This window comes from Muntiacus reevesi, chromosome 1, assembly GCF_963930625.1.
Source record: "Muntiacus reevesi chromosome 1, mMunRee1.1, whole genome shotgun sequence".
In the NCBI taxonomy this organism is placed as follows: Eukaryota; Metazoa; Chordata; class Mammalia; order Artiodactyla; family Cervidae; genus Muntiacus; species Muntiacus reevesi.
Window position 1 is genome coordinate 258276324 of NC_089249.1, and position 23398 is coordinate 258299721.

At 37.5% G+C, this 23398-nt stretch overlaps 1 protein-coding gene across 2 annotated transcripts in view; it reads right to left on the minus strand.

The window, feature by feature from the left end:
- SSBP2 (single stranded DNA binding protein 2) overlaps positions 1 to 23398 on the minus strand; it is a 294033-nt gene that overhangs the window by 203836 nt on the left and 66799 nt on the right. For both annotated transcript variants that reach the window (XM_065919078.1, XM_065919077.1), the window contains exon 2: positions 4804 to 4876. In XM_065919078.1, coding sequence (XP_065775150.1) covers positions 4804 to 4876 — 73 coding nt within the window. The remainder of the gene's footprint in view (positions 1 to 4803; positions 4877 to 23398) is intronic.

Genomic DNA, 23398 nt, shown 5'->3' on the forward strand with positions numbered 1-23398 from the left:
ATGAATTGTGTTCTAAATCGTATTTACTTATTCCATTTTCTCAATTATGAAAACAAGATAATCTTAGTAGTACTTTAAAGTTGTGCTGAGGTTTAAATGAGTTAGTACATATGAAATGATTTGAAAGACCTGGCATGTGGTAAGTGCTCAAAAGTGCTATTTTGGAAATTCTTGACCAATTCTTTTCTATCTTGTGTAGTCTATTTCAGGAACAAACAGGAATTATCTTATCTAAAATGAAACAATATAATCCAGCAAAAAGATAAGTTTTTAATGAGCCCAAAGTAACATTTAGGATTTAGACATGGTTTGAAATCTATGATGAATCAGAGATAACAGTGAGCTTGTCAACACAACCTGGCTAGACAAATGTTTTAATTTCCAATACTATCTCTTTTAACTAGGAAGAAAATTGCTGGACTAATGAATGTCCTACTATTTTGACTGATAACCAAAGCTACCAAAAGCAATCCAATTTTCGACAGGCTAAGCTAAGGGCACAATCAGAAAGGCTAAGCCCAAGTGAGAACTTAGATGCTGAGATTCACATCTTACTTGCTCAGATGATGCCTGGAGTTCCAACTTGACCTTCTCACAACTTAGTCCAGAAGGCAAATCCACACAAAATGAAAGAGGTGGCCCAGCACAGAACATCCTGGCTGACCAGGGCTCACTAATGTCACAGTCATCCACACCCTCACTCATCCTGAGGGAGAAAGCCCAAACTGGAAGAAGCATTCTACTTCACCCTAAACCACAGTGAGGACATTGTATACTTGAGTAATTGGTGCCACTTCAGTCATTTCCTTTTTATCACAAATATCCAAGTAAGTCTCATTTTGTTTAAGTTCCCTGTTTAACAGTACGAATTAGGTAAAAATCTGGTATAGCGTACTAATTTAGGTAAGATGGTCCTTTACTACACAAGTGACTCAAGAAGTCATTCTACAATGCTACGTGCTGAATGTGCTAAGTCGCTTCAGTCATGTCTGACTCTGTGCGACCCCATGGATTGTAGCCCGCCAGGCTCCTCTGTCCATGAGATTCTCCAGGCAAGAATACTGGAGTGGGTTGCCATGCTCTTCTCCAGAAGATCTTTCCCACCCAGGAGTCGAACCCGCGTCTCTTACATCTCCTGCATTGGCAGCTGGGTTCTTCACTAGCACCACCTGGGAAGTCCCATCCTACAACAAGCAGTCTTAAAATTTCCAGACGATCCAAGTGAAAGAAAAGAGAGAGAAAGCAATGCTAAATAGGGAACAAAGCTGTAAAAGATTACACTGTCCATGGTTTAAGAGGATGGGTACTGCCATTCACACAGACATTACAGTACAAACCCAATGATGCTATTCTTTTTCTTAGAAGAATAAAAGTTCCCTTTTGCAGAGAAGATAAGTCCAAGCTTCTTGGCAGAATATGCAAAGGCTTTCATGTTAAGAATGCACTATCAGCAGGGAGAGGTGGAGCCCTGAGAAAGCTTTCCTAGAAAAAGCTACCTCTGAGCTAGTCAAGAAGAGAAGGGGAGGAGATTCTAGGCAGTGAATAGCACTGAGTAAAGCCCAGATGAGAGATGCCTTCTGGTATGTACAGACAAACACAAGCAGCTGATATGATGGAAACTTAAAGCATGAAGGAGGATAATATAGCAAGCTATTGAAATTTTACCAACTGAAATTATAGTCAACGGTCCCTATCTGCAGGTTCCACATCCACAGATTCAAAAAACCATGGGTAGAAAACACTTGGAAAAAATGTTCCAGAAAGTTTCAAAAAGTCAAACTTGAAATTGCTCACAATGGGCAACTATTTACATATCATTTACACTGTATTTACAACTATTATGCAGCATTTGCACTGTATTAGGTATTATAAATAACCTACAGATGATTTAAAATACACGCGAAAATGAGTGTAGGTTATATGAAAACACTGTGCTGTTTTACATAAGGGACTTGATCATCTGTGGATTTTGGCATCCATGGGAGAGGGGGATGGGGTCCCAGAACCGATCCCCAGTGGATATGGAGGGATGACTACATCTAGAACTCTAGGGTGTACTCAGCAGTGGCCTATTACAAATCTACTTCCAAACTTTCATTTTAAAATCAAGATAATTTTAACTATACAAATATATATATGTGTGTGTGTGTGTTTGCGTGTATTTGTTTTAAAAAACCCTACAAATATTTTTCATTGCAGAATAAAAATTCCTTTTTAATTACTTTAACAACCCCACTCCCACAAACAACTACTCTGGAATGTGTATTCTTTCAGAACTTTTACTTCACTTCACGTTCATAAATATGTACCCACAAAAATATATACTATTGCTTTATGTTCAATGGTTTTCATGTAACTATCCTGGGAATTACATACACTCATCTCCAAAGTCCAGTAATACTGTATATCTTCCTGGTGACAGGAGTTTATTTTCAGCTTAACTGATTCCTCTTGTGAAATTGAACAAGATTGATAATGGAGAAATCCTCAGTTTTGTATTCCAAATGCAACCGGAGAAAATAAAATCATGGTAAATACTTGTTTAAAAATGTGCAAATCTCTTCTGAAATTATAATTTTATTTTTACCAAATAGCACTAGTAAAAGTTGTATTTCCATTTTCCATTAAGTTCAGAAGCATATCAGTACAGCATATTGTTATCTGCTCAATCTACATAACTTATTTGAATCCAAATATCTGAACGTCCTTAAATAAGTTAGCAACATTTTTTTTGTTTGATTAAATGATTAATGTTGGCAAGAAAAAACAGATTCAGAAAGTTGAGCCAATTCAAAACAATTCTTTATCTAGGAAAAGTGATCAGTAACTCCTTTCATCAAGTTTTCAACTGCATTGAAACAAAAGTTTAAAATCTCCATAACTGACTTTCAGTTCAGTCGCTCAGTCGTGTCCGACTTTTTGGGACCCCATGAATCGCAGCACACCAGGTCTCCTTGTCCATTACCGACTCCCGGAGTTTACTCAAACTCATGCCCATCGAGTCGGTGATGCCATCCAGCCATCTCATCCTCTGTCATCCCCTTCTCCTCCTGCCCCCAATCCCTCCCAGCATCAGGGTCTTTTCCAATGAGTCAATTCTTCGCATGAGATGGCCAAAGTATTGGAGTTTCAGCTTCAGCATCAGTCCATCCGATGAACACCCAAGGACTGAAGTCCTTTAGGATGGACTGGTTGGATCTCCTTGCAGAGGTTTCTTTTAAATATAAGTTGGCAGTGATTAAGAATATAATTATTAAAAGTATCCTGTTTGCAATCTCAGCTGCTTCCTTTGTAACATCAAACAGTGAATATGACTCAGGTTACAGACCAAAGTCTTCTAATTTATGATTTAATCAGGGATAAATACGTTAAACTTCTGTCTTGATTTAAATATACTTTGAAATCACATTTTTATTACACTGCATATATTCCTTCTATGGTAAAACAATTGACTTAAGTTCTGAGCATACCTCTCAATTTTCTTACTTGCAAATAGGTCGCAATGGTTAACATATACTAATTAATTAGTCTAATTAGATTGGGGGGATATGTGTGTTTACCTGTGTGCTTGGTGGGGGATAGTGCATCTCAAGAAGGTTGTAGACTTTGGTCAAGGGGTTGCCTGTCAATGTCCCTGATCTTGTAGAGGCAAACTAATGAGATCACTAGAGACCACATAATTTGATCAGCACTGTCCCACAGAAATATAAACACAGGCTACAAATGAGAGCCACAGATATAATTTTAAATTTCTAGTAACTACTTTGAAAAAGAAAAATAATGCTAGTCATTTTATCTAATACATCCAAAATATTATCCTTTCAATGTGATCAAATTTTTTAAATTATTGATATTTTGTATTCTTCTGTTCACATCAAGTCTTCAAAATCCAGTGTGTAACTTCATACTTACAGCACTTCTCAATTGGATCAGTCATATTTCAAGTGCTCAAAAAGCCATATTTGGCCAGTCGCTACCATACTGGACAGCACAGATACCGAGGGGAACCCAGGGACTTTGGAATTAACATGCACCTAAGGTTTGAATTCTAGTTCAATAACTAGCAAATAACTAGTTCAATAACTAGTAAGTTCAATAACTTACTAAGCTGTGTGACCACAAATGAGTTATATAAACTCCCTGAGTCCTGTAGTTCTTATCAGTAAATCAGAAATAATACCAGATACCTTGCAAATTTCTTAGAACTGTAGATAATATGCTCACACATAATATAACACAGTAAAGTCCTCCTCTTCCTCATTATTATATTAATTGAAGAAGAAAAGGTAACACTGTATAAAAGCTCAAATTTAAGGTTTAAAAATTGTGAAGGAGAAAAACAGAAACAAGAACTTGAAGCAAGATTATCAAAATCTTTTCTACCTTAAGTTCGGTCATCAACCCACTATTATCTATTCAAAATAAAAACAAAAACCATATTTTCCAAAACTGTGAATAATACCAAAATATTTTTAAAACTAGAGATATGATGGTGTTTGCCTTTTTTTCTTAAAGCAAATTTGCTTTCTTGATTATTATTGCTGAGGTTAATATTAGTTTCTATTCCTCGGTGGGGGGGGGGGGGGGGGGGCGGGCGGTGGGAATGGCTAGAAAGTTGAGTAGGAAGTTATTTGCACAGAAATGGCATTTTGGGATACTGCAAATGCTTCCAATAATCTACAAAGACTACATTATGCATTTGAATAACTGAACATTCACTATTTTCAAATAACTTTTACATTATATTTTTCATTCACTTATATAGGACATCAAAATACAATACAGAAAATATATATAACATACCTCTGATAAAAATGTTTGGGCCGATTTCTGAGCTCCTACATGGAGCAGATACTCATATACGTAGAGAGCTAACCTGGGAAAAGAATAAAATATTTATTGAGAAGAGGTATATTTAAATTCATTCTTTAAACAATGCATACACCTTTTCATTACGAAAGTATTTTTCACACTAACAGTGACAGAAAATCAACTCTTCCAACATCTTTTCAATGGGAGTTTATACATGTATGTTCAGAAAGAACTTTAATTAAAATGGGACACAAAAGAATAAGACACACTGTATCTTTTGGCAAGAAACACCTAAAAAAGAATTGTTTTGTCTTGTATCATCTAATTTTTATCATATTCTAAATTCTCTTTTGTACCTAATATGAATTATTAATTTAAAACCAAACATTAATAATTCCCATAACCTATGTTAAGGTATAATTATTAGTATAATAATTGAACTTTTACAACAACACTATATCCTTCCATCTTTTTAGTGAATGTTATTATAAACTCCAGCTGTTTACACACCCATATGCCAAAATGGACATTGAACATCCATTGTAGTATTTGTTCAGCACTTTCTCCTTATTCTTTAGATGTTATTGTTAAACCAACAATATTTTAGTTTATAAGAAACTCAAATTAACTGCAAATCACAGTGTTAAGTAAATTTTAAAGATACTAGATTATATTAGGCATTTGGGGACTTACAATTTAAAGGTTAACACAAAAGTACATATAAATTCATCACTCAAATATAGAATATTAAGTATGCACTACCCACTTATAGTACTCTCATTAACTAGTGGATTCAGAATTTTAAGCTAGACCATGTGGCTCAATTTTAGTTAAGCTGTTAACAAAATATTATTCATAAACCCAAATTAGTCTGAGGCAGTACTTTTAATGATATCTTGGACCAATGCCCAGATAGCTCACAACACTTCAGTTTCTGCTACACTGTATTTACCAATATTGAGCCAGGTTTACAGTAAACAAAACAATGTAACAATAACCACAATTCTGTACAGCTACACCATTAATCTTGCCAAGTGAATTTATGATTGTTAAAGACTGATGGCATTTGCAAAAATGAGTATTTTCTTCATGTTTATGAACACATAACATGTACTTGTTATGAAAAGGGAAAGCCTGTATATAATCATTGCTCTGTCCATTTATTTCTCCATTCCAAAACTGTCAAACACTTAAGATGAGAGTCATTCTGTAGTTACTAAGCACCATGAATAGATACATGTTAAAGTTACTCATAGATGAAAAGTATGTTGTTGACAGTGACTATAGGAACATAATTTAGAAACATCTATATGGCTCAGAGGTTAAAGCGTCTCCTCCAATGCGGGAGACCCGGGTTCGATCCCTGGGTTGGAAAGATGCCCTGGAGAAGGAAATGGTAACCCACTCCAGTATTCTTGCCTGGCGAATCCCATGGACGGAAAAGCCTGGTAGGCTACAGTTTACAGGGTCGCAAAGAGTCAGACACGACTGAGCGACTTCACTTTCACATTCTCTTCAAGTTGAATGCCATTTCCTAGGTCGGTGCTTCTCAACTCGTCTTCTGCCCTAACACCACTAAGGCACAGTCACATCCCTGTGTGATGCTCCGTGGGGAAGGTTCATACCAACATACAGCATACGGGATATGGGAACTGAAATGTTCCTGTAGTTTCAAACAAACCCTACTGGTGATTCTTATCACACATTCTTCACACACACACTCCGCATACCCTGCCCTCTGCTAACTGCTTCCAACCCTATCACGTGATGCCCTGACCATGATGGCAGGTTTCATCCAGAAAGAGAAAGTATCTGTGAATTTCTCCTGGAGAGACCAAAGCCTCAAAATTGCCTGCCAGTGGCATCATGGCCCTCCTGCTATTGCCCTAGAGCCTCATGTTATTCCTGTGGGTTGTAAAATCTTGGGCCTAGAGCCAAACCAGCAGTGAAGGCTAGAAAAGAAAGCCAGGTCCAAGTCAAGGGCCCAAAGGTAAGGATGTGTCAGCAAGCTTGGAGAAGCTGAAGGTTGAGGGGCATGAGAGAAGCGGGTCCTTGGCGGTGGGGCCAGGGGTGGGGATGAGGTAAGAGAACTGACCGCAGAACAGTCAAGGCCGGGGCTCGACTTAGCTGTGTCCTTGCAATGCAAACCATTCCTTAAAGTTGAGCAAGCCACTTCCTTGGAATCTCCTCTTCATAATATTAAAGAAGATAATGTATTTCTTATAAGTTTCCTCCAAATAATTAGGTAACAAAAAGTGTATCTCTTTATAAGTAGAATTTAAAGCAACAATCCCCCCTCTTTCAATGAGTACAGGACAGTGATTCTAAAAGACGTATTGGTGAGGGCAGAGAATCAATGAGATGAAGGGGTTTCAAACTACAGAACTAAAGATTCTGAAGCATCTTCCTAGGCGTGTGCCTGTCGTCCTATCCTTCAAATCTAAGCTGTAGCAGCACATCATATTTTTACCAACAGGGTGATAAAACAGGACAGGGCTGAGAAAATCTACCTACAACGCTGCCTAATGTATCCTAACATTCTATTACCTCCCTGGAACAAAATGAATGCTTCCCAGGCAGTGAGGGCCTGTGCTCTGGAAAGACTGGCAGGGAAGCATCACACAGGTAAACAATTAATCAACTCGACTGCCATGTGACCGTGAAACACATCACTAGCAAACCTCCGAATTTTAACTATCATCTCTGTGTATGCTTGCCAAGTCGCTTCCGTAATGGTGTCCAACTCTGCAACCCCATGGACTACAGCCCGCCAGGCTCCTCCGTCCATGGGAACTGTCCAGGCAGGAATCCTGGAGGGGGTTGCCATGCCCTCCGCCAGGGGATCTTCCCGACCCAGGGATCAAACCTGCATGTCTCACACCTTCTGCACTGGCAGGTGGGTTCTTTACCACTAGCGCCACCTGGGAAGCCCGCCTCTGTGCATAGGATTCTCCAAACCCATCTCTTTAGTCCTATCCTCTCTACCAAGCTACAAACCAGCTTCTCCAAATCAGTTTGAAATTTCTAGCAAGACAGTTCTCTCTTAACTTGACCGCGTCCAGCGTTAAATTCACCTTCTCCGTCTGTTTATAGTACCCGTGCTCACTTTCAAGGAAACATAATTTCTGAGTCTCAGTTTCCTCATTTGCAAAATGGGAAGGATACTTTCCTTGCAGTGCTGTTGAAAGGATTGGAGAGCACAGCAAATAGTAACAATGACTGCAACAGTCTCAGCAAATTCTGTCACATATTACATTGCCAAGCTAAGTATGTCACAGCTGATTCTGTCACATATTATATTACCAAGTCACCAAAGCCACAGTCTCTCCCACATTTGCCATTCCTTTTGATCCTCCCTTGCTCCTGAAAGGACCACTAAGAGCCACAGTGACAGAAGTATTTATTTTACCTTCAGGTACAGATACTGTGGATTCCCATTAGCTCCCTACAGAGGCATCGGGGTCACCAAAAATAAGAACCCTCAGGAGGTTCTGAGGGAAAAGCCCTGTAATAACTTAATTCTGTATGAAGACAAATGTTTCCAGGGGAGTAGGCAGTGACACCTGTCCATCCGTGTTCGTGAATCACAGCTTGGCCCCTTAGCCAGTAACATGAGATCACTAAACACTTTATTCAGATTCAGTTTCTGCTGAACAGTGAAAATCTAAAGGTAAATACTGAATGTACAAATATTTTAAATGTGTGTACTGTCATATTAACATGATCCTTTTCCTTTTTAGGATCTTTAAGAAATTTATCTGCTTTTGAAAAAGCATAGAGTGACTATTTAACCTAGTGGCTCATGAAATGAAAAAGTGAAAGTTGTTAGTCACTGGGTCATGTCTGACCCTTTGTGACCCCATGGACTGTAGCCCTTCAGGCTCCTCTGTCCATGGAATTCTCTAGGCAAGAATACTGGAGTGGGTTGACATTCCCTACTCCAGGGGATCTTCCCAACCCAGGGATCTAACCCAAGTCTCCCACTTTGCAGCCAGATTCTTTACTGTCAGAGCCACCAGGAAAGCCCCAGTGGCTTATAATGTAATCCAATTACATAGAAAAAAAAATTAGTAATCATGCAGCTAGAGTTTGGATCCAGAAAGCAGCCTCACTTTTCTTTTTAAACACTGATTAACAAAAAATATATCAAAAGTTCACGGATCATATACCTTTATCTTCATTTCGTTCTAAATTTCAAATAGATATCAACGACTGAATTAACAAAATCATTTGACCAGCAACTCCAGAGAGAGACCCAAATCTGAAATAGCTCAAGACCTGCTTTACTCCCTGGTTACCGCAGGCACTACACTTTAAAATTAAGAGCAGAGTCAGAGGTTACAAACGGAGGAACACTGAAAACTGCTAAAGCCTGAGCCCACTTGGTACTGCCCTCAAAGCACCACGTCCCTATCAGCCACAAATGTGATGCACACTCAGTTCACCGTCTGTAAGCTACACATACACACTCGTGGTGCCACAGGAGGCAGAACAGAAAAGGCACTCACGAAACTTCACAACTCAAATCCTAGCAATCCCCAGTTCTGATGGCGTGAAATCTGTTTCAACCAGGCTTCATGGATTCAAAATCTCTTGGGGTGGACCAGTCTACAGTTTAATTTTTTAAACTGTTTACAAAAGGCAAGGGGGTAATTCCAATCACATTTTATTCGGTATGAAATTCTAACAAATGCAGATTTTTTTATGAGTCACAAAATATATAATTAGAAAGAAATTAAAGATATATAAAAATGAAAAAAAAATACAAAAAGATGTTAAAACTCTGATGATCCCTCAAAAAGAATCAAATAAAACTAAAAAGCAATAATCGACTGAGAAAAGTGGATATATGACCCATAGGACAACAAAAAGCTAATGTGCTTAATACATTCTGCTCATACACTATGATCTGCCAGAACATGAAAATCTTAATTTTTAAATAATGAGTAAGGATGGACGTTAAAGGCCGAGTAAGAAGAATGGCTACCTATGGCCAGTAAATAATCCTAAGGAAAAATATTCAACCTTCCAGCCACAAACCATATTTTAAAATTTCCCCAATGAATGTAGGAAAGACTCTACAAACATTAAAGCATTCAGTGCCTAAAGGGTAAGATATGGAAGTGTAAGTGTACAGGTGAAAAACACAGAATGTAGAACAGCTTATATAGTACACTCCCATGTATACGACACATACACATGTGTATTCTGCCAGAGACAGTTCATATACCTACAGGCACAGGAGCAACCATTGTCACTCCCCAAGCTTCCCCCTCTGGTGGAAACACATTTATCCAAACAATATCTTTTATTGTAGGATTTTTTATCCCTAAGGAGTGGGAGCCTAGGTAAGAGGCAGACTTTTTTTTTAACTGCATAAACATTCTTCTGTTTGATTATTTACCCAGTACTTCTTCCTATTACCTATTTTAAAAGAAATAAAGGAGCAAATGGGAAAAAGTTAAAATAATAAACCTTTTGTAACCTCTGACCTAGTCATTTTTATTCTAAAAAACTGTTTTAAAGAATTAATCAGAAATCCAAACAATTTATAATGAAGTTTATGGCAAAAGTGTAGCAGTGAAACACTGGTAACCTAAATATCTGATGAGAGAAATAATTAGATTGTGATATATGCAGGTAATGGGAAAATACATTTTTGAAGATGTTTAATGAAATGAAGAAATGTTCATAATCGATTGTTAAAAGTGTGAGAATGTATACACACAAATATACCATACTACATTTAGAGAAAGAGTAGAAGGAAATTTGAGTTATAGCTGCTGGTAAAAACATCAATAACTGTAAGAAGAAATAGATGATAAGCAACTAATATGGATGTGGCAGAAACAATAAATAAAGCATAAAACCAGTATGGTCTAATTAGACTAGGAGCAAATACCCCTGTGTCTCCTTCAGAAGGCCCGAGGACAACTCTTGTAATAGCACTGTCATTATTATATATATATCATTATTAATCATAATGTTAGCTTTGGGTCTCCAGTAAAAGATCATACTTTGTGCCATTCATGCTACATAAAGATCCAAGACATGTGGTTAGGTAAAAATATTAAACCGCTGATGTTTTCTGCAAAACTTTTTTCCCCAGTTTGTTGTCTGATTTAATTTTGGTCAGGTTTTCTGGGGCTTCCCTGGTAGCTTAGTTGGTAAAGAATCCACCTGCAATGCAGGCAACCCTGGTTCCATTCCCGGGTCAGGAAGATCTGCTGGAGAAGGGATGGGCTACCCACTCCACTATTCTTGGGCTTCCCTTGTGGCTCAGCTGGGAAAGAATCCACCTGCAATGCAGGAGACCTGGTTCGATCCCTGGGTTGGGAAGATCCAGTATTCTGGTCTAGAGAATTCATACAGTCCCTGTGGTCGCAAAGAATTGCAAAATACAACTGACTTTCACTTTCTGGGAGGGCGGGGAGCAGAGAAGGGGTGACACATTTAGATACTTTTGATTAAACTTTACATGTAGAAATAACTATTAATAATATGAAAATAAAAATTCTACACTTCATAGAAAATGGGCAGAAGCAATAAGAAACATCACAATTAATTTTAAAACAGGGAAAACATTAAACCTTACTGGGAATCAAACAAATACATATTAAAGCAACAATGGGATTTAAATTCTCACTTAAATAATACATAAAAAAATGGATATTCAAATACTACTAATGGTAATAAACTGGTACAGTTTTCAAAACCAGTTTGACAGTAAGTATAAACCAACAACTTGCTAAAAAAGTTAACACACTTTGATCCAATAATATAATACCATTACTTGAGAGTCTAGCCCAAAGAAATTTTCCTAAACATAGAAAAGCTTAATACACAAAACTTTTAACCAAAGGACATGTATAACAATAAAAACTAAAAAACAATAAATAGGAAAGTGGCTGGATCTGTAGTAAAATATTTTGTATTAGTTAATTTCATGTTTGAAAATATAATTCAGAATTTATATATATTCATTGAAAAAGCATCAAAGAGACTTCTCTCTGCTTAATTCCTGAACTTTAAAATGTGAAAAAAATGTCATAACCATACCCTCAAATAAAATTATTTCAAATTTACCTTGTGAAAATTGCCAAATCTAACAAAGAAACAAAGGTTTACCATTCATGTGAATAAACTCTATTACATGGTTGCCACCATGTATCATCTAAAAGATCTAAGACAACGAAGCATTTAACTAATAGCACATCTACAACAGATACTGTCATTTAAGAGCTTAATTACAGCAAATTCTCAACTACACTAATAATAAGGACTTTACAGTCTGGAAAAGGGGTGAAGAATTCACTCTATAATCCACCTATCTAATTTGAAATTAAATCTCTTGCTCTGAAGGAAACAGTAGGAAATAAGGAACTTTGACTAATGCATAAAAAGGGTATTTAAGACTATTGTTAATCTACAAAAAGGTTTTCCAAGCTAAATATAAATAAAAGGTGAATAATGCCTCTGATACTGCTGCTAAGTCACTTCAGTCGTGTCCGACTCTGTGCAACCCCATCCCTGGGATTCTCCAGGCAAGAACACTGGAGTGGGTTGCCATTTCCTTCTCCAATGCATAAAAGTGAAAAGTGAAAGTGAAGTCGCTCAGTCGTGTCTGACTCTTCGCGACCCCATGGACTGCAGCCTACCAGGCTCCTCCGTCCACGGGATTCTCCAGGCAAGAGCACTGGAGTGGGTGCCACTGCCTCCTCCGACAGTGCCTCTGGTACAGAGCTAATTCTTCACTCACTCTCTACATGCACATATACGTACGTACGTCAATGTCTATGTATGATAGATCTCTATAGAAAACATCATTATTTCACAAAAGTCAGTCAATAAAAATGGCCTAATGTGTTTGAGCTGAATTTACAGAATAGTTAAGATGGATATGACTGCTTTATTCATAGATTTTTAAAAATTTGGTGAGTAGGATTCATCAGAAGTTTTCTTTACGTTATACATGCTAGTTATAATAATGATTTAATGTTTACAAAATGTTTTGGGAACATGTGTCACTCTTGGATAATATTTAATCATGCCCCCATAATATTCCTGTGAGGCAGACAGAGTCATGAATTATGTATAAACATCATTAGGTAAGAGCTTGTACAATAAAAAGTCCAAAGACCAATAAACACGTATGTCTATCAGCCTGGCCACAATATCCTATATTTACTTTTCACAGGCAGGTCTACTATCTACTACCTGTCTTTTGCATGCGATTCTTTTCATATTCCAAAAAGACATAACATTGGAGGTGAAAAGCAAGATAAAGTGTGTGTGTGTGTGTGTATGTGTACTCAGTCATGTCCAACTGTTTGCAACCTCATGGACTGCAGTCCACCAGGCTCTTCTGTCCATGGAATTTTCCAGGCAAGAAATCTGGAGTGAGTTATCATTTCTTTCCCCAGGTGATCTTTCCAACCCAGGGATCGAAACCGTGTCTCCTGCATCTCCTGCACTGGCAGGCAGAGTCTCCATCACTTGTGCCACCTGGGAAGCCCTCAAGAGAAAGTAGCCATTTGATATGAGAAAACAGATACCCACCCCAAATTTCAGTGATGAAAACTGATTTTGTTAGCATTTCACCATCTTATGTTTAGCAAGGAGAAAAAAGATACAAGTAAACAGAACAGCCGTCAAAGTAATAAATCCCCATTTGTACTCTTAAAATTCTTCTGGTTAATTCACCTATATGTGCAAAGGTAGAGGAAGACATGGTAACAGAATAGCTTCAAAAAAACAGCTGTTACTAATTTCTGTTGAAATTATACTACTATAACACATTTTGTTTCGTTTATCTCTGTGTCTTCAGCACATAAAGAAGTAAGTGCCCAATAAATAATTTTTAATGAAGGAATGACTCTCTTAGACCAGGCATAAGGCATTAATAGAATCTTCTGGTTTCCTCTAATCAAAACAATAAAAGGGGAAGCATAAGGAATCCCCTTAGCTATTTTAGCATTAGCATCCTCTTATCCTTAAGATTCAGCCTCTCAATAAAATACTATAGTTTAACAATATGAATGTTACCCAAACAATTTCTTCACACTGATTCCTAATCCCTATATTCAAAGGATAATTTTTTTTTTAAAGAAACAAATTAGTCCATCAAGTTGTGGGTGGTAGATATTTTTTGTTCTGTTATTTTTAATGACACAAATCCTCGAAAGACAACAACCCCCCTATTTCCTTAAAGGAAATAAATCAAGGTTCGAAGATAAACAATGACATGACTGTAGAGGGTTAGAAGAGGGCTATTTTATGCAGAATGGTCTAGCTGTTACATTTAGCACTGGTGGGCAGTATGTGTTGCAAACTGGACATCCAAAATCCACTCCCCATCTTTTGTCATTAACCATGTCAAATCCCCATGTCATTAACCAGAGAAGCCTCAGACAGAGAATTTAGAACAGAGTTAAGTTCTCCTGTGCATGCACGCTAGGTCGCTTTAGTCGTGTCTGACTCTCTGTGATCCCATTGACTGTAGCCCACCAGGTTTCTCTGTCCATGAGATTCTCTGGGCAAGGATACTGGCGTAGACCATGCCCTCCTCCAGTGAATCTTCCCAACCCGAGGATCAAACCCACGTCTCTTATGTCTCTTGCACTGGCAGCTGGGTTCTTTACCACTAGCACCACCTGGGAAGCCCAAGTTATGCTAACGGACTATAAAAAGTCATGTTGGGTCTAGATTCCTACCCACTGCTATGTTTAAAATGAATAACCAACAAGGACTCATGGTATAGCGCAGGGAACTTTTGCCCAATATTATATAACAACTAATTGGGAAAAGAATTTGAAAAATAACAGACAATGTATACATGTAACTGAACTACTTTTTATATACCTGATCTAAAACGTTTGTTAGTTTCAACTATACTCCAATATAAGTTTCTTTTTAAAAAAAAGTCATGGTGAATCTAGAAAATAGAATTCTCTTACTCCTGATGCACTGTATAATTCCAGTGTTGACTAATGACACATATCAGTATCCAAATGTGTCTCCTAAGTGATAAAATGCCAAGAGTTAGCTGGATCACAGCTAGCTAACAAGTAGCAAGGAGCATTTGGCAGCCTTCGAGAGACTGCTCATGGGATTTTAAGTAGTTTAGCAATGAAACTAGATCAGCCTGATCAAGTTTTCAACAGAGCTTACAACCTGGTGCTAAAGAGGTGTGAAAAATTAGAAATCTGTTTCTAACATTGTCTTTGTAAAGTTCTTCATCGTTAACAGTGAAGTGAAAAAACAGGTTTAGCATGTCAAACCAGCGTCTATGCAACCACGCAAAATATTAATATCCAGCCTTTGTTTTAAATACACTTAAAAAGTCTATTTTTTTTATATTCTCAATATCAGTTTGAGAGAAACAGATACCTCATATACATAAAGATATTGAAGATACTAAACCGAGAATTAAATGTTCTGAGGCAGAGATAATTGCATCAGTTAAGACTGACAGGAACGGAATGAAAGATTTAAAAATTATTAAATGGAGAGCTGGGCATAAAAAATAATTACTTTGCTGATGTTTCATTGATGTCATAAATGATAGACAAGTAATGCTTGGGAGTATGGATTTGGAATTAAGCGATTTGGTGTGCTTAGAAATAAAAACACTTGCCTTGTGCAGACAGGCAAGTTCATGAATTAAAATCAAAGGGGAAAATAAAAAGGCTAAGTAAGACATAAAAATAAGAAACTTAAAACTAATCAAGAGTTTGTGGAAATACAATTATTTGTAAAATTTAGTAAAATTTTCCATCCAATCTTAGAGCTCAGACAGTTACATTGGAATTACAGTACTGACTATACTTGATATAGTACTCCATTTCAATCCAGCTTGAAGATTATACGTTATACTCAGACTCCCACATGCTTACAGAATCTTGCATTACATAGCCTGATATACAAAGTTCTATCTGGTTGTGTTATTCTTATAGAGAGTAGATTTTCTTTTATATCCACCCAGAATACTAGCAGCTACTTCATACTTGTTGTTTAACCTTGGAAGTCTCCCCATACTCAATTTCAATGTATTAACTTCAAAATTAATATCAGACACCAGACTTCCACTTATGACATGGAGAAATAAATGGGACAGAATTTGTCCCCTTGCTTCATGCTTAGTCGCTCAGTCCTGTCCGACTCTGCGACCCCATGGACTGCAGCCCGCCAGGCTCTTCTGTCCATGGAAGTCTCCATGCAAGAATTATGGAGTGGGTGGATATGCCCTCCTCCAGGGAATCTTCCCGACACTCCGACAGAACAGAGGTCTCCTGCTCTGCAGGCAGATTCTTTACCATCTGAGTCACCAGGGACACCCTCTTGCTTCAGACACCGAGGAGACTGGATATGTGAAACAAACGGCTTTAGGTACTGGCCAACAGGCAGTTCAGGCTGTAACACTTGAGAAAAGATAAACATACAAGACTGAGTCCCATCACAACCCTAGCTTTCTGACTCAAGACAGAACACAGTGCAGGGAGGGACAAATACAAATACAGGACAGTGGTCCCAAACGAAGAAATCATGGGATCAAACTGGGGCCGGGGCTGGGGGCTGCGGCAGCTGGAGCACGTGGGCCGAGGATCCAACAGGGGCAGCTTACGCAGCAAAACCACTCCAGCAATCAGCACAGGGGTCCCCCTGCCCCCGGATAAGGCGAGACGCCACCAGGCCTGGCGAAGAACTGCTGCTCACAGAGGGCTGAGAAACCGCAGGGGAAACGCCAAGAACTCCTCCCAATGAACTCTAACCCGCGGGCCACACTGCAGAGACAGGACTAGACTAGAGGAACCGCAGACCTACCCTACCATGCCGACACCCCAAATAAGCTTTTATGTAGCCAGATTAACTTGGCTAGACAGTAGCTTTAAGTAAAGATAAGTATTTTTAAAAGTAATACCAGGTATCAAGGCAGAGATATTAAAATAACCTTCAGGCTGGTGAATGACATGGGACAGTGAGGGCAGGGGGTATATTGGAAATCTGTGTACTTTCTGCTTAATGTTGCTATGAACCTAGGACCGCTCTTCTAAAAAAAGTATTTCTTAAAGCAGTAACAATGGGCAATGGGGCATCTTAACTTCCTTCTCTCTATTGATCTGTACTTCCCAAATTTTCTATAATCAAGAAAAAATGATTTTAAAACAGTCATGAGCTCACGTTTCCTTCCCCAAGCTTATTTTAAATTATTATCCATGTGTAACATTTTCCTCAAGTACAAATGAATAATAATAGTTTATTCTAATCATGAGTTAATAGCCAAGAAAATACCTTCTTTCTAAATAAATTACATATCCCGAGAAATTAAGATGAGTGGAAAACATTTAAAAGCAGACTAATGTTATTCCTCTTACTACTAAGCACTTTAAATAACCTACTCAGAATTTCTTACAGGCTTTACCATTTTTTTTTCTTTTTTTATCTCATGCAAAAGTTTATTGTAAAACTAAGTTGTTGTTGTCCAGTCACTAAGTTGTGTCCGACTCTTTGTGGCCCCATGGACGGTGGCACGCCAGGCTTCCCTGTCCTTCACTATCTCCTGGAGTTTGCTCAAACTCATGTCCATTGAGTTGGTGATGCCATCCAACCACGTCATCCTCTGCCGCCCCTTTCCCTTCCTGACCTCAATCTCTCCCAGCATCAGGGTCTTTTCCAAAGAGCTGGCTCTTCGAATCAGGTGGCCAAAGTATTGGAGCTTATTGGAAAATCAGTTGCATCATTTAAATCTCTCTCTCTCTCCTGCTTATTTACAAAACAAAAACAGACTCACAGACTTTAAAAACAAACTTAGGGTCACCAAAAGGGAAACACGGCAGGTAGGGATCAATTAGAAGTTTAGTACTAAAATATACACACTACTATGTGTAAAAATAATCAAAAAGGACCTACTGTATAAGACAGGAAACTCTAGTTGATATTATATAATAATTTATATGGGAAAAGCATTTGAAAAAGAACGGATATGTGTATATGTACCATATAATTGAATCACTCTACCATTCACTTGAAACTAACACAACACTGTAAATCAACTGCAATCCAATATAAAATAAAAATTAAATTAAAAAAGTCTCTCCTTATTTCTGTTTTTCAGAGAGTGCACATAGCAGAAGCTATACGTATAGGCAGCACTTTCTTATCATTAAAGATCATTTCCCTGGTGTCCCACAGGTCACATGCCACATGGTTGCAACCCACATCACAGAACCAGGTCTAAGATCTGCAGTTTAGGATCCACCTTCTTTTCTGAAGCTGTTCAAACTTGGGATTCACAGATGTGAACACTTCACTCTGATTGGGTATTAGTAACTTGGATCCACCACAGGTTTAGGGAACTGTAAATCCTTCAATACCTTTCTATTCCCTGCTTCATGCAAATAGTCTCCTCACGAAAAGACGGAGGCTCCCTGATGTGGACTGAAGTCACTACAGCTTACTTCTTCTCTACCCTCATGTGTCCATGTGATGAGGGCATCCAAGGGAACTTTCACTTTCACTTCAAGGAGTCCATGAATAGAAATGAGGAGAACTTAATGTGACACTCTTATTTTTTAAAAGTCTTCCTGTTAATTTCCTTTTTAATCTTTGCACATACTATTTTGGCATTTAGATCTATTCTGCTTTGTATCTGCTTTTCTTTAGCACTCACTTTACATTCCCTATTATTTCTTGCACCTTTTTATATGTTTCACCTTGTCCTAATTTTCTTAACCCCAGTCAAATCCATACAGTCATCAAGCTATAACATATTTGGTGATGTCTTTAGTTGGACCTACCTTGCTATTGCCATATTTCAAGTATCTGCATTAATATGCACCATTCATTGAGGCTAGTGTTTATAATTCATTTTCCACTTTCCCTAGAGGAATTCTGGAAGAATTTTTCTCTTAACAAATTCCAGCAATGTCTCTGATCTGTACTTCTTAGGGCACATGTAGAACTGGAAAGAAATGCTTCAGAAGAATACACCCATAGCCACAGGACCCAGAACACCACAGAAGGAAAGGCGCAGGTATTCAAAGGAAAAACCCAACTCAGGAAAGATACGGGATAACTTTTTCTCTCTGATTTTCAGAAGGTATAAATGTATGGTAATTGATTTTTAATCATTAGTTGGAGCTTTTTTTTTTTAAAGTTCCATATAAAATAATTAGGACCACAGGGTTTTTCCTTACAACTTAATTCATTTCCTAGCATTAGCCTGAAATATTTAGACATTTACAGCATTTAATCTTTCACGCCAGTTATTTATCTCTTTATTAGACAACTCTTAAGCAAACATCTATCTTGTGTAAAGTACTGAGAACCAAGGAAATAATAATTTAGGACCCACCACAGCAGAATTTGTAGTAATATGGTCAAAGAATGAATCTTTACACGAAGAAAAATTTTTACAAATTAGTAGCATAAAGATAATTCTAAATATCTAATATTAGAAACAAAAACTATTTTGAAACATGAGAAATTTTATAAACACTTAATACTCATCACTATCAACAGTTAGTAAGCTCCTACCATTATTCTAGCTCTTAAACCAAAGGGGGAAAAAAAAGAGAACAGAAGAAGATATAAGTTTTGTCTTCAAGGAATTTTCAGACTTGTTAATGGTAAGAAACATATAATTAAAAATAAGATCAGTAAACACAAAGTGGCATATGACTGGCACACAGGCAACAAAACATCAAGAATTCAGAATAGGAAGAGACCATTGTAAGAGACTCTTGACAAAAGATCTTTACCTAACAGAGGAAATGGTTCTTAAGCTAGGTATTAAGGGAAATGGGATAAGCAGGAAGAAAAGAGGATGTTTGACGAAAGGATAATAGCCTGAAAGAATTACCTAAATTATATACAACACTGTGGTCAAAATAAAATTTTCTATGTACCTTAAAGCAATAAAAATGGTTTCACAAAATATTATTGAGACAGATTTCTCCTATCACTATGCAATATATTTTACTTTATTATATAAAATATGATGGAGTAATAATAGGAATTTATATTTATAGTATTTTACAGCTTATGAAATGTGTTCACATATGAAAGCAAATATTTAATTATTTACTAACAGTTTTTTTAGAATTCCTCCAGTTATCTTTTTCAACTTTTAAAAAAATAAGCTTTTTATGTACATTAGTAATTCAGAAAAACATTAATCTAAAAGGGATTCCCTATGGCATTTCCTATGGATGGATGTGTTGCAGTCCATGGGATAACAAAGAGTTGAACACAACTGAGAGACTGAACTGAACTGAACTGAACTGATTAATTTCCTAATTAAAATTTAGGTTTTAATTTTAGAATATAAAAGCTTATTTTTTACCCCAAAATGTAAGCAGAAACCCACATTTTTAAATATTAGAAAGGGATATATATCAAAGATAAATATTTTTCCCTATATATCTATACATTTAGATAAAGATATTCTGATTCTCCAGTTACATTTGTATCTAAAATAAATGTTTAAAGTGTATCTCTACATAAGAAGCCAAAATAACCAATAGATAAAAGAGAAAGACAGGGGGAGATAATAGGATTAAATACAGGAACCTCTACTAAATTAATCTCCAGATATTCAATTTCTAGTCAATTGCACAAAGAAGCATTTAGCATCCATGGGTGCCTAAATCAATGAAAAGAGTAAGCTAAGGGCCGTGACTTCCTCAAGTAAATATACAAATAATCAAACTAACTCCCTGATCTTAGATAAACAATCACAGCATAATCATCAAATTTGAAAATAAAACTGAGATAACTAACATATTTAGATTCCTACATTAGTATCTGAAAAGAACAGGTACTCTGAAACACTGCGCTAAATCTGAAAAGATTAAGTTAACAAAAAATAAATGTACAACTCTGCACTTGAATCAAAAATCTTGTATTGACAAAAATCTTGTAGAAGTGACAAATATAACAATAGCCCAAATTAAAAGACAGGTTTTAGTTGACTGCAAGTTTAATATGAATTAATAGTGCACTTGCCTACCCTGCCAAAAGAGCTAATTTTATCTTAAATGCACTAATGGAGTATAGAACTAGAAAAGGAAAGATAGTAAGTCCTAGAAAGTGAATCAAAAATCTTGTATTGACAAAAATCTTGTAGAAGTGACAAATATAACAATAGCCCAAATTAAAAGACAGGTTTTAGTTGACTGCAAGTTTAATATGAATTAATAGTGCACTTGCCTACCCTGCCAAAAGAGCTAATTTTATCTTAAATGCACTAATGGAGTATAGAACTAGAAAAGGAAAGATAGTAAGTCCTAGAAAGACAAGGGGGAAAAAAAGACAAGTCATGAGTAATGAAGTATCAGTGATGCATAACCTGAAGAAAGGGAAAACTCAAACCCTTAATAGGTTGTCAGCTATTAGAGGGATTGGTCTCATTTCACATGGCTAAAGAGGGTGGGACTAAAACCAATGGGTTCAAGTGATAAGAAGGCAAACTGCAACTCGATATCCCAAAGACCTTTTCTGTAACCATTAGAGTTATCCAAAAATCTTATAGGCTGGGAAAAGAATCATTTGGGGTTGGAAAACATGAGAGTCCAATCTCTGAAAAAGTAAAGGCACAGTATGGGTTGAAGCTGGGGATACTGCACGGGCTTTATTCATTAAACAGAAGTTTGGATCAGACGAACTTTAAAATACCACTCAATACAAGACTGCCTAATCCTAGTATCACTAAAATATGGCCCAGAGCAACTGAGGGGCACCCAGATCAACAGAACTATATGGTAAAAGGGTTGAGATTAGGATATATGACTCAAAGCTTAGTCTGCTATATTTAGAAAAATACTGCAAAACAGCCCAAGTCAATACCTTTCATGAAGAAATTATACTCCCCAGGAAATAATCACTCTGTGACCAAGTGAAAGATAGAAATGTGGCAAGTTTACCTGTCCAAGTCAACCTAAGCAGCTGCTTGTACAACCACCACTCCGACAGGCTGCTCCTCTGCTCAAACATGAAGCAAATTAACTGTTTCTCCACAGCCTAAGTCTGTGTGGCTCCTACAGATCATGTGGCTCTATGTCCCAAGATTTCTAAACCAAAAATGGAAGATAAAAGCATGCTATCTATCTATACTTATGGGGAAAACCTAGCCATACGAGTTAAAGATTAGTCAGCTGACTCCATGTAAGTTGGTTTGACAGGTAAAATCAGAGCCTGCAGAGTTCCAATCAATAAGTGCGAAGAGGCATAGCACAATAAAACTCTTATCTAAAAGAATATGTGATTTCTAAACATATTTACTCTTGCCAAATTCTCCCAGATGTTAGTAGAGAATTGCTACATTCTACATTAGTTTAATCCTTTTAACCTAATCTACCCTGTAATTAGAAACCATACATTTTATTCCAAAACAGTTGAATAGGATAAATTACATTAATGTTGACAATTACAAAGCCAGTTAAATAGAAAATATTTTATAACAGGTTCATGGTACTAAACCAGATTACTATGTCATTTCAGTATTTCCTTGGCATACCAAAATATAATTTATAGAATGGAAGCAAAATATTTTAGCAAAGGTCTGCCTTCCGTAAGTGACAGCCCTAAGTATCTGCAAAATTAAATGTTTAAAAGCAGAAAGGTTTATAGATCTAAACACTGTCAGGTGCAGTCTGTTTATCTATTTTTAATAGTTCCCTTAGGATTAACCACAGTAATGTCCAGGAGAAACACCACGGAAGCTCCAAAAGAACAGAGAAACTGAATTTACAGAGCTTTAAGTAAGCTTTTATTCACCTCCCTCAAACATGCACGCACGTGCGCGCACACACACATTTAACCTCTTCTAAGGCAGAAACCCTTAAGCTGTTTGGGGTCTCTCCTCTGAGCAGTGAGAAATCAAATTTTTAGCTTGACATATTGATACCAACCAGGGTTCTTGGCCTTCCCCAATCAACAGAAATTGACGTGAGGCCAGACAGAAACTAACTAGAGGCCAGATAAATTCAGGCAAGGCTTTACTGGGGCCCCCATTGTAGCAGGAGGGAGCATGAACAAGTAACTGGTTCCCTTGCACAGTTGCCCCCTGATTGGGGGCGAGTTTGTCCTTTTTATGGGGTGAGGGTAGGGGGTGTCCAGGCGTTGGGTGGAGGGGTGACTTGGGTGTTTTGCCCACTCCTCTGGTGATGGTGAGTGCAGGGTGCATGCTCAGTACCCTGTTTTTGCTCCTGGTTCTTCAAAGGTGACAGATGAGTTTTTTGGTCCTTTGTATCTTTTGGCCCAAAATATGACCCAACTATTTATGCATGAGGTTGTTTTTAGTTAATAAGTTCTTTGTATTTTGCTGTTTTAGGAGAGGTTTGTCCAGGTGCAAGCGCTGGAGCACTCGCAGCAAAGGGTGCCAGGTCCCAGCCTGTCTCAATATTACGTCTCAGCTAAAAAGTGTGTGTTAGTCACTCAGTCATCTCCGACTCTTTGCAACCCCATGGACTGTAGCCCGCCAGGCTCCTCTGTCCATGGAATTCTCCAGGCCAGAATACTGGAGTGGGTTGCCATTCCCTTCTCCAGGGGATCTTTCTGACCCAGGGATTGGACCCAGGTCTCCTGC